At 38.5% G+C, this 17,023-nt stretch overlaps 1 protein-coding gene across 6 annotated transcripts in view; it reads left to right on the top strand.

Moving 5' to 3' along the window:
- The first annotated feature begins 207 nt into the window (after window positions 1-207).
- EFCAB3 (EF-hand calcium binding domain 3) overlaps window positions 208-17,023 on the top strand; it is a 481,176-nt gene continuing 464,360 nt past the window's right edge. For all 6 annotated transcript variants that reach the window (XM_072645908.1, XM_072645906.1, XM_072645907.1 and 3 more), the window contains exons 1-4: window positions 208-339; window positions 3,871-3,995; window positions 6,737-6,918; window positions 14,551-14,656. In XM_072645908.1, coding sequence (XP_072502009.1) covers window positions 3,966-3,995; window positions 6,737-6,918; window positions 14,551-14,656 — 318 coding nt within the window. In that variant the 5' untranslated portion in view covers window positions 208-339; window positions 3,871-3,965. The remainder of the gene's footprint in view (window positions 340-3,870; window positions 3,996-6,736; window positions 6,919-14,550; window positions 14,657-17,023) is intronic.

Here is a 17,023-nt window from a genome sequence, read left to right as displayed (position 1 = left end):
TGGGCAGGAAAGTGCAAGCCCGAAGACATTCAGACAGACGTGAAGGCGAAAAGGGGGGGGGGGGGGGGAGCAGAGAGAGGGGTGTGGAGCCGCGGCCTCCACCCAGCCCTCTTGGCCGGGTGCCCCGGGTCGGACAGGTCCTCATGAGGTCACTAGCCCTTGTGAGGTGGCGGGAGAGGCTGCGCCAGGGCTCGGCTTTCAGAGGCAGCGGCCGCAGCTGCTCAGTCCCGGCGGGCTGCGCCCGGGCGCACGGAAGAAGCGAGCGTGCGGGGTGGTGGAGCCGGGCAAGCAGCGGGGGAGGCTGCTGATCCCGCACAGCCCGGGGACGAGCTCGCTGAGGTGATGCCCCTGGCTCAGGGATCGTGGGGGGCGTGAAGGTGGTTACGGGTGGGAAGTGTGTGTGTGTGTGTGTGTGCGTGCGTGCGTGTGTGTGTGTGCGTGGGTGTGTGTAATAGCTTGGGGGACAGACGTTTTGGGGTTGGAGCAGAATTGGAAGGAGGAAGATAGGGCGAAATAACCACTGAGTGGGGATAAAGGGAAAGGGAACAGAATAGAAGTAAAGAAAATATGAGGAAGTACTGAAAGGGTAGGCGACAGGTGAGAGGGGACCAGGATGATGGTGCAGGGGGATGTCCATTAGGAATTGGAGTGCTGAGAAAATGAATGAAGTAGACAGAGTGAGCAGTCCGGAGTGGCTATGAGGTGGGTGTAAGTAAAGAAGGAAGGACAGGATAAATCCTCATCGGCAAGAGTAGAACGCAGGTTGTAGGGTTTGGTTACGGTGGCATCGAGGAGATAATTTTGGTTATTTCCAGTAATTAGGAGATAGTACTATACTGTCAGCAGACACACCCATAGTGTCTAGAGGACTGGCCCCAACGACCTAAGTTCAAGTGTTGCCTCTAAGGAATACCTGCTAGGTGACCGAACAAATCCTATCCCCTCTCTAAATTGGAGAATGATTGCCACTCTGTATAGGTAGAGGGGGAATTTCCTTACCAGGATGAGATCACGGGTGTGAGCAAAAGCAAATACTCAATGGTCTGTTGATTTAGGAAGGGAGATTACAGAGGTAGTTTTTTCACTCTGCTTACTTGATCTTTTGGGGAAAAAAAAAACCCAGAACGATTCCCCCTGGTAGAAACAGCATGGATTGGAGATTTGGGTTCTGTCTGGTTCTAGGTTGTACTATTAATTAACCACGCGAAGTTCCTCAAGATACTTTTCTTCAGATCTCTGTTTCCTTGTGGACAGGAGGAAGGTGTTGCACCACTTAGAGATGAACGCATTTATGGATTAAAAGTTTCCTAGTTTCAGTTCTAAATTTACGTGATTCCATTAGACACTGCACACAGACTTTCCTCCAATTCTATATATGTTTGCTAATTATAAAATATCGAAAATCTTGCTGTCAAAGATGGGTCTTCGGGATTAGAGGGTTCTGAAGTACTTAGTATCTGTTTTTATAAGCAGTTCATCATAACTCTTGGTGTGTTTTAAAGATATTATGTGTCATAATATGTTGTGTTTGTTTCCTCGGGAAACAGTGTTTGAACAATAGGGTTGGTTGGGGTAGGGGGTGTGATCATGGTGGTGGAAAGAGATGTCACCGATGGAAATAGATTGAGATACGTTGTTGTAGTGGACTCAATAACAAAGATGTAACTACTGTTTTTCAAACTGTCCATAAAACGATAGCAGTTCTGAGAATATAAATGCCCAGGAGTAAACTTGGATCATTTAAGAAAAGAATCAGATTTTGAGTGCTTCTTGAAATTAAGCAGATTAAATGAACAATAGTTCAGTTGTGTCCAACTCTTTGTGATCCCATTTAGAGTTTTCTTGGCGCAGAGATCCTGACGTCTGCCATTTCCTTCTGCTCATTTGGCAGATGAGAAACCGAGGCAAAGAGGATTAAGTGACTTGCCCAAGATCACACAGCTTGGAAGTGTCTGAAGTCATATTTGAACTCAGGTCTTCTGATTCCAGGTCTGGCATTCTATCCGCTGTGCCTTTCAGCCTCCTCAAGTGATAATCAATTCCTTTATTAACAAGTATTTTCTTTACCTCCTCCTTTTATTGCTCCTTCCATTCAATGTAGAGTCTTAGTTATTTAGGGCCTCTCTGATCTATCCTTTATACCATCATCACATTAATCATCTTTATGCATGGATTTGGTAATTTTACACTCCACGCCTCAAAAATCTTCAGACTCTCTAATGGCATGCTAAATAAAGTTCAAATGCCTTGGCCTGGAATTGACAAGGCCTTTATTACTTGATGCCATTCACATTAAGCTCCAACCCAAACCTCAACTTGTCCTGAACTTTCCCACATCTGTGCCTTTAAGTATACTGATCCCTATGTTTTCCATTCCTACTTTCCTGTTAAATTCTTGCCTACTATCTTACTGGAGCAGCTAGGTGGTATAGTGAGGGGAGTGCTGGGCCTGCAGTCAGAAAGATTCATCTAGCTAGGTTCAAGTCCAGCCTCAAATACTTACTAGCTGTGGGACCCTGGGCAAGTCATTTAACCCTGTTTGCCTCAAGTTTTCTCATTTGTAAAATGAGCTGGAGAAGGAAATGGCAAACTGCTCCAGTATTTCTACCAAGAAAACCCCAAATGGGCTCACAAAAAGTCACACACAACTGAAATAACTGAACAAAAAGTGCATATAGAAAGGAGAGGATAATTGTATGAAATACTTTAGAGGAAGAATTGACAAGCATGGTGATGGATAGATAGGATGTGTGGGCAAGGCAGATCTAAATTTATGATCCTGAGGGATGTAGTTGAAATCGCACTGGATTTGGAGCTAGAATATTAAAAGTTCAATTGAGTATTAGATTAAATAATTAAGAGTTGACTTAGTATATAATTCCCACATGTTTACTTCCAATTTTGAAAAAGAAATCAAAGTATATAAATTCGAAATCTGGAGATCAATAATGAGATAGGCCAATCACTTCAAATATTGAATGACCATGCAGAGCAAAAATACACATTGAAACCAATGAAAAAATTTTGGAAACTTCTGGAGGTGTTGAACACAATTTTTAGGAGTCCCTCTGATAAGAACTTTATAAGTAAACACTATCAGATGTCTTTCCCATGTCAGCTGAAGATACATTTCTCATTCCATCTCTCATTTTCCTAATATGTCCCTTTTGTTAGTTTCTGACTGAAATTCTATTGCTTCCTGTTAACTACTTCCTTTAAGTTTTTGTTCAGTGGTTAGGTGTTACAGTGGATAGATTGATATACTTGGATGCTGAAGACCTGGGTTCAAATCTTGCCCTAGGCACGTACTAGTTCAGTGAACCTGGGCACTTAAGTCACTTATCCTTTCTGTGCCTTGGTTTCTCACCTATAAAATGGTGATAATAGATAGAACCTGCCTCACAGGGTAGTTAACTTTAAAGTGATATCTAAATACTAGTTTTTATTATCGTTTTCAATCTGTGTTAGTGGGTTTCAATCCACCCTGATGTAGGAGAAAGCACACTGGTGACTTAGAATAAGAACTGGGTTTCTGCTTGACTTTTGCTGCTTACTAGCAAAGTGATCTTGGATAGGTCACTTGTCTGTCTGCACTTTAGTCTTCCCATCTGTAAGGTAGAGATAAAACCTATACTATTTACTTCACTGGTTATTTTAAGGATAACATGAATAACATAAATATTGGTATAATATAATAACATATCATGATATATAATATGTAATAAAACATGATAACAAAAATGTAAGCCATGGTTATTGAGTATTAAGGAACTATGGACATTTTAAAAGTAGGCAGAATCTCCAGTTGGTAAGCCATCAGGGCTAAGGATGACATGCCTCTGATTTAATTTTATCCTATTTTTGTGATAGGAAGTTCTTATGTAATTGTTCTTCTCTTACACCTGTTCATCAAGACCTTTGGGATTTCAAGTGAAGAGCTTACTTGTAATATACTGAACGCAAAGATGGAGACTAAATTGAATATCTTTTTTAAGGTAATGCTTTCATAACTGTTTTTAGAGATAATTAAGAGAAAGATGATGGGGCATGTGGAGCCCCCTTTTAGTGGCAATGATTTTGGAAAATGGTGATTCTGGAGTCAGGGAACTTGGGTTCAAATCTTGCCTCCTATGCTAACTACCTATATATTTAGGGCAAGATACTTCCCTGGGTCAGAGTTTCATCATCTGTAAAATGAAATTTTTGCAATAAATAGGTCCCTTCCAAATCTAGATCCCAAAGAGACCCTTCCAACACTTTCCCTGGGAATACAGAATTGACCATTGACCAATATTGACCCTATAACTGGAGTTATAGATAGGTTTGTTTTTTTTTTACAGTAACATTAAAGATGCCAAATCCTGGTGTCTCCATTTGAAGGGATTTTCTCATTCCCTTTATCATATAACCCGAAGTCCTGAGACAGTGTTTGCCTTATTTTATTCCAGGTTATTATTTTTCTGGATTCCTTATGAGATATTTTTAATTATATAATCTAGAAATGCCTTCAGGACTTATTGAAAAGTATCTATATATATTCCAATCTGTTCCATTTTCCACATATCTTTTGTTGAATCAATTGAACAAACACATACAAGGCACTGATCCAAGTCCTGGGTATAAAAAGACAATAGCAAGACAGAATCTGCCTTTAAGGAGTTTACATTCTCAGAAAATAAAATATAAAGATAAGTAAGTATAAAATATATACAAAATGATGCCAAATGATCCTAAGAGAGAAAAAGTTTGAATCGTTGTGGCATCAAGAAGAAGAGTAAAAAGGTAGTAAAACAATAAAATTTTTTTAAAAATTAAAGGGTAGTAAAATGAAAATAATAATATTAAAAAGTAGTAAAAATCTTATCCATGTGCCTTGCAAAGGAATGATAAAAACCCTATTATCCTTCCTGAAAAAATTCATAATTCATCCTCTTTAAACAGTGTATTCAGTATGTCCTAGGTAATAAACATATATAACTACATTTCTTATAACTGATTGCACTCCAAATTGTTTCATAAGAGTCAACTTGATGTCTTGGCTAGAGAGCAATCCTCAAAGTTAGAAAGGCCTGGGTTCAAGTCTCGCCTCTAGACTGGTTGTGTGACCTTCCCAAAGTCAACCTCTCAGCAAAGAATTTAAGACTGCAAAATTTTTTCACTCAGGACTTCCCTATAGGAATAAAATTATAAGTCCAATCCTCCCTATCCCTATAAATTATTGTAGCATGATGTGTAGTGAAAAGGAAACTGGACATAGAATCTGCAAAGACAAGAGCTGGGTTCTGATCTCCCTCTGACACTAGCTATACGTCCTTGGGTAAGTCACTCTGAGCCTCGGTTTCCTCATCTGTAAAATGGGAATAATTATAACGGTAGCCCCTATATCTCAGGGCTTTTGTGAGAATCACATGAGGTGATAATAATAGCTAGTATTTATGTAGTGTTTACTATGTGTCAGGCATTATGCTGAGTGTTTTACAAGTTATCTCATTTGACCCTCATAACAACCCTGGGAAGCAGGTGCTATATTATCTCCATTCACAGAAGAAGCAAAGAGAGATGAAGCGACTTGCCTAGGGTCACAAAGCTAGCAAGTGTGTGAGGCTACATGCAAATCTTTCTAAGTCCCCCTTGACTCCTAGCTGCCTAAATAATGAATGTGAAGTGCTTTGCCAATGTTAAAGCTCTATGTTAAATTCCATTAATCAACATTATTGCCTTCATTATCTAGCACTCTACCATAAGGACTCCAAATCTCTAATTAGCTAATACTATATGGTGCTGACCCTTGGAATGTGAAAATATTTTTACTGGGAAGAACTGCATTAGGTGGAGTATGGATAAAGCCCAGGACTTGAGTTGAATTCAAATCCTGCCTGAGACAGCTTACTAGCTGGCCTTGCAAAAGTGATTTGAGTCTCAGTTTTCTCATCTCTAAAATGGGGATAATAGCACTGACTTAACTGAGATGTTGTGAGGATCAAAGAAGTTAACATATAAATACGTTGTAAACCCTAAAGTCTATAGCTGAGTGCTGACTCTTGAAAATAACGATCTTCTGAAGTGGTCACATGCATTTGAATTTGCAGAATTCGAAGTTATAATTATGTGAAATATGGTAATTGTTTCCAATGAAAATGGTTCCAGTGGCTTTCCAATGGGAATTTGCAGTGTGAATTTCAATAATCATACTGAACACTTGAGGGTGCGTTATTTGCACTAATTGGGACCCAGCTATATAAACTTGTTAAGCTGATTCTCCTCCTCCTCCTCCTCCACTACTACTATTTAACACAGAGCCGGGGCATCTGACCAAATCTATTGCTTACTGCATCTTTTGCATTCTCCAGTCTCTTCAGAGCAAGCAGTACAAATCTCAACCTCTGGGTGATGGGGAATATTCAGTTTTAAAATTACTTAAATTTGAAATTTTGATTGACATGTACACCCAAATAAAAATGATTCTAGGAAAACTTAAAACATCCAAGATCATGGAATGACTTAAGAATAAGACTCTGAAATGACTTACGTCTGTAAAAGAAGGTTAAATTGCTTAGTTGATGTTCGTTGAAGCTGTGGTCATTGAACTCTCCCATTCCCACCTAACTGCTTTTCATGGTATTGTTGCAGAGAGAGTGTAGAACTGAATAGGGCATTGGTCTGACCCAGGGTGGGAAAGATATCTGGTATTCCCATGTAAAGGTTCATCTAATTATGTGTGTTGGTTCTTTCCCAGTCCAAAAAGGAAATAGATTCAAGAGATACTGTTAGTACCACTACTACTACTTTTGCAAGTAGTATGACAACATCAGGAATTGATACACGGAAGTACATCAAGATTTCTAGAATACTAGAAAAGAGAGTTTCACCAGGAGCCATGTCTGAGGTTAGGATGGTGACCCCGAAATCCAGGAAAGGGTAAGTGAAAATGTTGAGTTGGATTTGCTTAACTGTAACAGATCATGCAATTGTCCTGAGTAAAGTTCTTTTGGGAAGAGAGATTTATTATTTATTATTATAAGGGCAGCAATCAGAATTGGGCTAATGGGTTCTGCCATCATCTATGTATACCTACTCCTAGATGTTTTTCTAAAGCATAGTGATGACTTATGAAGAGTTATTTTGTAGCACACCTTCTATAGTCATGTGGGAAAGTGTTAGAGTCAAATGTGGACTTCCAAGTATGAGGATAAAATTCTTTGAATTTGGCTCTGGGAGAGAATATAGAGGTGGGAGAGAGAAGGCTCCATTACCCTTATACTTGGTGAATGTGCATTCTCTTGTGCAATGGGACAGTTGCCCTGAGACCTCTTATGGTACTTCCATGTGTGATATCTTGCCAGAATCTGCTTCTGAGAGGTCTCCAGCAGCTTCAGAATACCATAGGTTCCTAGGAAAAGCATCTAGTATGTGTCTGCTCTGTTCAAGAAACAGGCCAACATGGAGAAGAAAACTTGTAGGTAAAAGGCACATGGCAATCTCATGCCCACTTTTTTTTGTGTCTTGGGTCATCTAGGACAACAATGAATTTGGAACCAGAGGACTTAGGTTTGAATTTCTAATTTATCACTTAGTACCTGTGTGATCTCATACAAGTCACTTCTGGGCCTCAGTGTTCTCATCTTTAAAATGGGGAGACCCCTTCCAACTCTAAATCTCTGAACCTATTACCCTTATGTGAAGGAGATATTTAAAAAATAATGAGTTCCCTGTCTCCCTTAAAATGGGTCCCCAATCAATTTGTTATACTATTATTCTCCGTGTGCTATGTTGAAAAAAAAATTTGGATCTAAATTCAGAGAACCTGTGTTCAAATTCTGCCTATGACTCTTAACATCTGTTTGACTTGGGTAAGAATAACTTAGCCCTGCTTAGAATTTTAGTTACCTTATCTTTAAAATAAGAAAGTTAGTCTAGGTATCAAGGGTTCTTAATTTGGAGTCCATAGGCCATTATGGTCTATGGATAACTTTCAGTGGATCTGTGAACTTGGATACCTGGATTGGAAATTTGTGTGTGTGTGTGTGTGTGTGTGTGTGTGTGTGAGTGTGTGTGTATTTGCCAACTTCTGGCTGAAATTTAGCATTTTCTTCAAATATCAGCGTAGGCAACAAAACATTATTTTGAGAAGGGGATCCATCATCAAATTGCCAAAAAAGGTCCATGGCAAAAAAGGTTAGGACTCTGGTCTTTGAGATCTTTTCACGCTCTGTATCCATTATCTCAGTATTTAGAATGCTGTCTTTGGATTATGCAACAAAAACTTTCAGCTTTTAAAATTTAAGAGTGACTTGGAAAGGGCTTTTCTTTTTGATCTAAAATTCAAAGGCAGACTTTCCAAAGGAGTAGCTAGCCTGGGAGTGATATTAGAAATATTCAGGTTTCATGTGTAAATTGAGTAGATATTGTCATGTTGGATACCTGGAGAACTCTATGACGAAACACTCTTTGGTATGTATTGTTACAGAGACTGCCAAACTATAGACCACCAGTCTGTGACCCAGGATGGGATATCCTGCTATAATGTATGCACGAGGTATCTATATCATCCAGGAAGTAGCTCCTTTTCCCCCTCACATGGCCATGTCACCAATTCCTTACTGTCTAGGTTGGCTAATGTTCTCCAGCCTGCTCTCAATCTGTCATATCTCCACTCTCAGAGATGGATCATAACCATGAGGTCACCCTGAAATTCTCTCATATGTGGAGAACAACCCTGTGGTGGGGGGAGGTATATGCTTCCTATTTACTGTATTAGGTCTTAAGACCCTAATGGTGTGTTTCCATTTATACAAACCAACTGATTACAATAATGACATTTTAGGTCTTAAATATAACTATTTTAGCAATAAGGCAAAAGAAATCATAATACCATCACAAACTCTTGTATTTTAAATTAAATGCAGTAATAATAAATTACAATAAACAATAAACCTGAGTTATACTCTCCCACCTTTATGCTCAGTATCTTTAAGGAAGAGTGGGAACACATTTAAAGAAATCTGTGAGGGTATTACAAGAGGGAGAAAAATCCATGTGCTCAGGGTAACTCACAACTCGGGACCACTGGCTTTGATGTCATTGGTCTGCATTACACATGAATAGTTTGTTTGCTGGATTACAACATTTATGACTTCTTTTACCATATAGTCAAATCTTAAAAGGGCCTTGTACTATTGAACTGGGTAGCAGTTCCTTTTAAGTCAGAGAGAACTACAGTGTTCATCAGACTTACTGCCTCTGGGTAATAAATACCAGCCCAAATAGCTACGTATTCACAGGATGCTGTGTGGTCCAGTCACAACAGAGTACACAGCAACCCAACTCAGGATGACTCTTTGGGAAAGGCAAACAAACCTAATCAGCCATTCACAAGTTATTTGCCCTTTGTTTTCGAAAAGGACCAGTGATATCATGGGAGGATGTCTTGACTTGCTCATGAACCGGATTTAATTGAGGCAGAGTTGTACAAAGGTCATGAGCCTCACTCTTCCCCTGAGTCATTCAAGTCCAGTGGCAGGACAAAAAGTCAAAGTGATTTGCCCAGTATGCAGTGGATGACCTTGGTGTCTAATTATTGACCAAACTCTAAGTGCTCCATGGCACCTGCTTCAGTCGTCTTCATGGCTGTGGGAACAAATTGTTCTCATCTACCCATTCTGCCAGAGGAGGTCTTCGCATGCTTGGAGTAGATAGCCTTCAACTCATCAACTAGGTATGAGGCCTCTTGGTTACCCTCTCCTGGTTTCACCTGTCTTCTGGGACAGTTTTACTGGGGTGTGGTCAGTGCACAAGCTACAGCTTCTTGCAGTCACAGGTGAGAGCTGGATGAAGGTGGACACCAAAGGTGGATGAATAGCCCTAAAAAGGACTCTGCAAGTCCTCACAACAGAGGTGCTAAACACCCCATAAACTATTTACTTTCCAGGATTCCAAGCCACTCAATTAGATTTCTTTTCCTATTAAGCAGGGTTCAAAACTGCACACTTTCTGATTTTCACACTGAGACCAGAAGGGGGCAGCAAAGAGAAATAGGCACTTAGACAATGTGTTGAGCGTCCCTCCCACTGATAATCCTTTAGCTAAAAACCCCTCACCTAACTAGCTGTACAATAGTTCCAGCGGCTGCTGCTTCACACACACCACTGAAAGAGATACTTTTGACCGTTAGCTGGTTGTTTCTTTAATATTCATTTGCAAGGTTTTTTTACTCTTCAGTCTCAGCCTGAGCCCCAGCCCCAGCTTCCTATACCTTTCTTTTTTAATTTAAAATGAATCTTTATTGATATCTTTTTACATCACCAGAATTTCTTCCATTATCCCTCCAGCCACACCTCTCTAAGCCATCCAATGTAATAACTGTTTTTAAATTAACTTTAAATTTTCTGTGAATGAAAATCCACCCACTCCACCTTCTGCCTTCCCTTCCTCCCAAAGGAAAACAAAACCCTCTTTGTAACAGAAATGTTTAATACCTTCTATTGATTTAAACCAGAGCTTCCTGGCAGTTAGTGACTCACCTTTCACTTAAAAGGCAAAAACTTGCTAAATTTCCCGTGTAAAACCAACAGATCATATTTATTTGATCATACCTTAGTCTCTAACTAGTTATATGATTTCTCTTTTTTTTAGTTCAACCTTCTTAAGTATTAAATGAAATGTAGGTAAATGAACTAAGAGACCAGCATCACATTCTATCCTTGAAACTTATTTCTTTGAACATTTTCTAGTTTTTAATAAATAAAATTTTTTTCTCTGCCACTTTAATCCATCAAACTGTTCATAGAAAATGAAACATCACTCTACGGCTTTCACAAGGTGATTTAAATCTTTAGATTATGTCACAGTCTTTTTTGTTCTAAACTGTTCAAATCCCATCTGAAAACTTTGTTTCTTTATTTACGTATATTAGCAATTTTTATTGAAACAAAGTTCTTTTCCTATACCTTTTAAGTATTAAACTTCTCTTTTATGACAGAGGCAATATCTCACATCAATTAAATTGATTTAAACTTTTTTTATTTGAAAGTACCTTTTCTGCCTCTTTTAGCACTAAACAGCCACCTATGAAAGGGACAATATTTCACTCTCCTTACAGTACTGTCACCTTAAAGGGGCAGTGCCTTAAACTTGCAAAGGGAATGGTTATTATTATGTCAGATGGAAATGTTCTTGGAACAAGTCATTGTCTTGCTATGTTTATATTATTATTCTGTCATAATTATAATTATTTAATGCTCTGGGGACCATTGTATAGGTGAATAAAATAACTTCTTTTATGTAATTGAATAAAAATATTATGTTTTAAGCTCATTTTTCTTAGACTGTCTGAAGGCATCCTCAGTTCAGCAGACAGGATGACAGATACGATATGTACTTTATTCTCTTTCCATAGGCTTTCGATTTTTTTCACTAGTTCTCTATATTTTAGAACATTTGATTTCATGTAGCTTGAATATTGAATATTTGACCTGGCAACATCTATTAAAATGGGCTTACATTTTTATGGATTGATGTTATATCTGAGTGATTATGGGCAACAATTTTTTTCTGTGATAATGCCCCAGTTCTAGTATCACTTATTTGTTGAGTTGTCCAGGATATTTTGAGGCCTGCTTTCTACAGTACAGGAACTCATTATTCATTAGCTTTATGAAAGATATTAATTTTCTTGTGTATAATTCAGGCCCCTGTTGTGTCTTGCTAAATTCCTGTAACCTGTAGTGATAGTTACCTAATTTCTATCACTTCTTTGCGGCTAGGTGGCATAGTGGACGCAGCTCTGGATCTGGAATTGAAGCCCTGAGTTCAAATGTGACCTCAGATACTTAGTAGCTAGCTGCATGACCCTAGGCAAGTCACTTAACCTCTGTTTGCTCTTCAGTTTCCACATTTGTAAAATAGGGAAGAATAATAGCTCTACCTTCCAGGGCTGGTGTCAGGATCAAGTGAGATTATAATTATAAAGCTCTTAGCACAGTATATAATATATATTTGGGGTGCTAGTTAAAGGCTTTGTTATTCCTGAGTTGTGTCTGACTCTTTGTGACCCCATTTGGGGTTTCCTTGGCATTTTTTTCTCCAACTCATTTTACAGATAAAGAAACTGAGTCAAACAGAGGAAAGTGACTTTCCCAGGGTCACAAAGCTAGTAAATGACTGTTGAACTCAGGAAGATGATTTAGCCCCAGTACTCTATCCATTGTGCCACCTGACTGCCAGCTAAATATTAGATATTATTATTATAATTATCATGGATCCATAAGGTTAATCTTTTGAAATCTCCGGTGGCAATGACCTGATCTTGAATTACCAGCATAAACCTCTCTGTTTTTGTGAATCAATCTGCATAGGTTAGCCATTTGTCTGACATCAATATATTATTGCTTAAGTTCAGAGAGCTGTTGCCCATGGAGGGCGTTTTGATTCCACTCTTGGGTCTTAGCTACTTCATGGACTTCATGCAAAGATCAATCAGTCATTAGCCATTAGACATTTCTAAATGCCTGTTATGTGCTATGCATTGTGCTAAGTTCTGAGGATACAAAAAGAGGCCAACAATGATTCCTATCCTCAAAGGTTTACAGTCTAATGGGAGATCAACATCATTTCCAGTTACTTTGGACACATTCAATAGCATATACCTCTTGTTGTCCTTTACTGTTGCTTGGTGAAGGGATGGTTCTAAAAGTATTCCTCTTAGATGTTCACTTTTTAAAAATGTTCTCTGAGATTAATTTTCAAAGCTATTCCCATCAAGAAAATTGTGTCCCTCCAGCAAATTCTCCCTAAGCAGATGTGTCATGCACACTGAAGGCTGGCAACACTCCACAGTATAGACTGAACCAGATTAAAATGTAACGGTTGAACAAAATAAGTAAGAATACATAACAATATAATGTTAATTTGTTTTCTAAATCAATATGAAGCCAGATGAGATCCATATGAAGGGTTTAATGTTCACTGTTGTTATTTTTCTTGATTCTTTTTTTGTGTATTATGGACACTTTTAGCAGTCTGGTCAAACCTATGGACCCCTTCCCAGAATAATGTCTTTAAATTTTTAAATGTTTTAAAATGCATAAAATAAAATACATAGGATCGCAAAGGAAACAAATCATATTGAAATATTGTTATCAAATTTTGAAAATGAATTTCTTTATTTTTATTTTGAATTACAAATTCTTTGCCTCCTTCTACCCCCACCCACTGATATGGTAAGCATATACAAATACATATACATATGAAATTCTACAAAACCTATTTCTACATTAGGCATATTTGGTGGGGGAGAAGGAGAAAAATAAAGAAAGGAAAAAAATATACTTTAATCTGCATTCTGAATTCATCAGTTCTCCACATGGAAGTAGATAGCATTTTGAATCATAAATCTTTGGAAGTTCTGGTATTTTTTTTAAGTTCACAGATCTCAGGTTAAGAATCCTTGCTCTAAGGGCTTGCCATTTTTGATTCTTTTTCTTTCTTTCTTTTTTTTTTTTTGGTTGTTTTTTACTTCCAACAAGCAAGGCCATGTATTCCTTTTCTCTTCTCTGATCAAATAATTTTGGGGAAGAACAACATTTCCTTTTAAAAAATGATGTTGGGATATAGTAGAAGGTGAGGGGAAAGTTACTTTAATAAGAATATTGATTTAGAACTGTTAGGAACCCTTTAAGGTCATCTAGGCCAACACTTTTTAACCTGTAACAGTAAAAGGTTTCTGAATGCACAATGATAAAAATTAATTAAAAATCAAATGCTTAATGAATCCAAGGCGTTTCTGCTGTTGCATTGGGCAACTTTACTGCAGCTTTGGTTCAGAACATAAAGCGTGTGCCCTTTTCACTAAGCATGCTCTCAAGTTATGCAACACCGATGAACACTGCCAAAATGGGAAAAGGGGTCACCAGTGGGAAAGTTTAAGAAGCCCTGATCTAGGCCAAAGTTCTTTTCAGAAACTAAGGCTTAATGTAAATCACTTTAGAAGTTAAGTTATTTGCCTACAATCATAAAGGCAATAAATGGCACACAGTGCCTGGCACATAGTAGGTGCTTAATAAATGTTGATTGAAGTCCTGTCCTTTCAAATCCAGCTCTTTTCCCCCTGCATTTTCCCTTTCTCTTTCCATAAAAGGGATAACTCAAAAATCTGGTATCAAGGTAAGGGCAGAGAAGCAAACTAACAAAGGAGATGGGGGGAAGGAAGTGCCTTAAGACTATAAATACCTCACTGTTCCAGATGTAACTTGTCCTCAACTTGAATCTGGCATCTGCCCAGCTCTTCCATTTCCCTGTGGGGTCTTGTCATCATTCAACTGAACCTAAAGGTCTACTAGACCCGACTTGCTCTTCCCACCTCTTGTTCAGGATAATATTTGATCCTGTTGCATGCGATGATTAACACCTAGTATCTGGAGTATCGATGTCAGTGATTTTTCCTGACAGCAAATCAAGAGAAAAAGGAAAAGTGAAAAGAGGAGGGAAAATACAGTAAGAAAGTAGGGAAAGCTAATCCATTGAGTAATGATGCCACGTTACTATGTAATTTAGGTCTGATACAACAGTGTTCGTCTGTGAAGAGGAAAAATTAATTTCAAGGACACCAAGCAAAATCAGGAAAAAGAGATCTGTAGTAATGGAAGATAAAGGAACTGAGGTAAGGGTGGCAAAATTTGCTTCCCAGCCCTATAAACACTACTTTTTGTTTTGGTCTAGGATTGTATTGAAAGAAGCCATTCAAATACTCCATATTTCATTTTAAGCACCTGAAGGAAATCTTCTAAAAGGGAATGATGCTTTCTTTACCTTTTCCCTGTGGAATTTGAGTTTTTGTTGATTAACCAGAATACTCACTCTGGTGACACTTGTACATGTTGGATAAAATTTAACTTTTTGGTTTTTTTTTTTCAAGAAAAATTGAGAAGGGCCCTTAGAGATCATATGGTCCAGGTGTAGGGAACCTGTGGCCTCGAGGTCACATGTGGCTCTGATTGGATTTAGTCAGAGGCTGCACCTGAGGACCTAGAGGGCCACATGTGGCCTCGAGGCCAAAGGTTCCCTGACACTGAATTCTAGCCCATCCTCTGCCCAGATGGAGGAGGAAGTGATTTGTCAAGGACACACTGCTTCTAGGTGGCAGAGTTAAGACTTACTTAGTGCTTTGCTGTTTCCAGTAGCCACATTGTCTTTCCTCTGTAATGCAATGTAAATTCCTATTAATAAAGACAAGATCTAGAATTCCTTTTTGAATCATGGAAAGAAGATCAAATTATATTCAGCGTGGTTTTTGAGTTACATATATTGCATATATTACATATATACATACATATTTTATTGAGTTACATATATGTTACATACATATAAAATATATTAGGTGCCAGTTCTTTGAAATTGGTATTACAGGAGAAGTACACATGATCTTTCACCCAGAAAACACTTATCTTTTCATCTTTCTCTCTAGTTTCAGAGAAAGAATTATAATAGTAGTAATAATAGGTATCATTTATATATTAGGGTTTGCAAAGCACTTTATAAATATTATCTCATTTCATCTTTTTGATGACACTGGGAAGTAGGTGCTATAATTATCTCCATTTTATTAATGAGGAAACTTGAGGCAGACAGGGGTTAAGTGACTTACCTAGGGTCACATAGCTGGTAAGTGTCTGAAGCCAAATTTGAACTCAAGTCTTTCTGACTCAAGGTCCAGTGCTCTATATCTATTGAACTACCACCTGTTGAACTATTGAAACTTATCTTAAACACAACTATATCATCTTAATCCCCTAAATTCTCCCATTCTAGCTAGGTGGTGAAGTGCCAGGCTTAGAGTCAGGGAGACTCATCTTTCTGAGTTCAAATCTGGCCTCAGACACTTTCTAACTGTCTAACCCTGGACAAGTCACCTAACCCAGCTTGCCTTAGTTTTCTTATCTGTAAAATGAGCTGGAGAAGGAAATGGTCAACCACTCCATCTTTGTCAAGAAAACTCTAAATGGGATCATGAAGAGTTGGACATGACTAAAATGACTGAATAAAAACCGCAATTCCCTTCCTCTACTGTTCATGCTACCAGCCTCCTCTTTCTGGGCAGGGTTTTAATCCTGCAGGGCTGTTAGAATCTAACCACTCTTGGGCACCCACAGAAATAGCAACACAGGTGGAATATTCATTCTCTCCAGCTCACTCACCTCTCTACCACCTAGATTGCTTCCTGCCTTTGGCAGATATCCCTTGAGGGTTGAACTCTGCAGCCTATAACCATGACCAGGGACTTCCCTTCCCTTCCTTTTGTTTTGGGTGAGACAGAGCAAATCTCACAGAATGAATATAGATGGGTTTCAGTAGTTCACAGATCTCATCCATTATTTCTCCCAAACACTCTCCTCTTTGACCTTCCTTATTTCTGACAAAGGGACCACCATCCTTCTAGTCACTGAGGTTGCAATCTCTGGGCCATCTTCTGCCTCCCATTCTCCCTCAGCCCACGTAGCCAGTTGGTTACTAACTCTTGTTTTTACCTCCTATCTCTCCCATCTGTCTCTTCTCTATTTATATCCACCACCCTCATTTGATCAACTCTGGTGGCTTCCCATTACCTCAAGGACAAAATATAAATTCCTCTGTTTAGCTTTTAATAACTATGTAGTCTGGCCCTAATTTATAACTCAGTTATTCTGTCTTGTACAATTCACTAGGTTTACTTGTGTTAGTCTTCTCTTCCCCAACTAGATTATACATTCTCTAAGGATAGCAAATCTATCATTATTAGGAGGAAAGGAAGGAAACAAGCATTAAGTGCTTACTATGTACCAGGCAATGTGCTAAGAAATATTTACAGATATTAACTCATTTGAGCCTCATAACCATGAGAGATAGGTGCTATTATTATTCCCATTTTACAGTTGAGGAAACTGAGGCATTTATAGATTTGCTAGAAAGTGTCAGAGACTAGATTTGGACTCAATTTTTTGTAATTCCAGACCCAGTGTTCTATCCATTGCACCACCTCGATGCTTTACTT

This window comes from Notamacropus eugenii, chromosome 2 (assembly GCF_028372415.1).
Source record: "Notamacropus eugenii isolate mMacEug1 chromosome 2, mMacEug1.pri_v2, whole genome shotgun sequence".
NCBI lineage: Eukaryota > Metazoa > Chordata > Mammalia > Diprotodontia > Macropodidae > Notamacropus > Notamacropus eugenii.
This window is presented reverse-complemented; position numbering and strand designations above follow the sequence as displayed.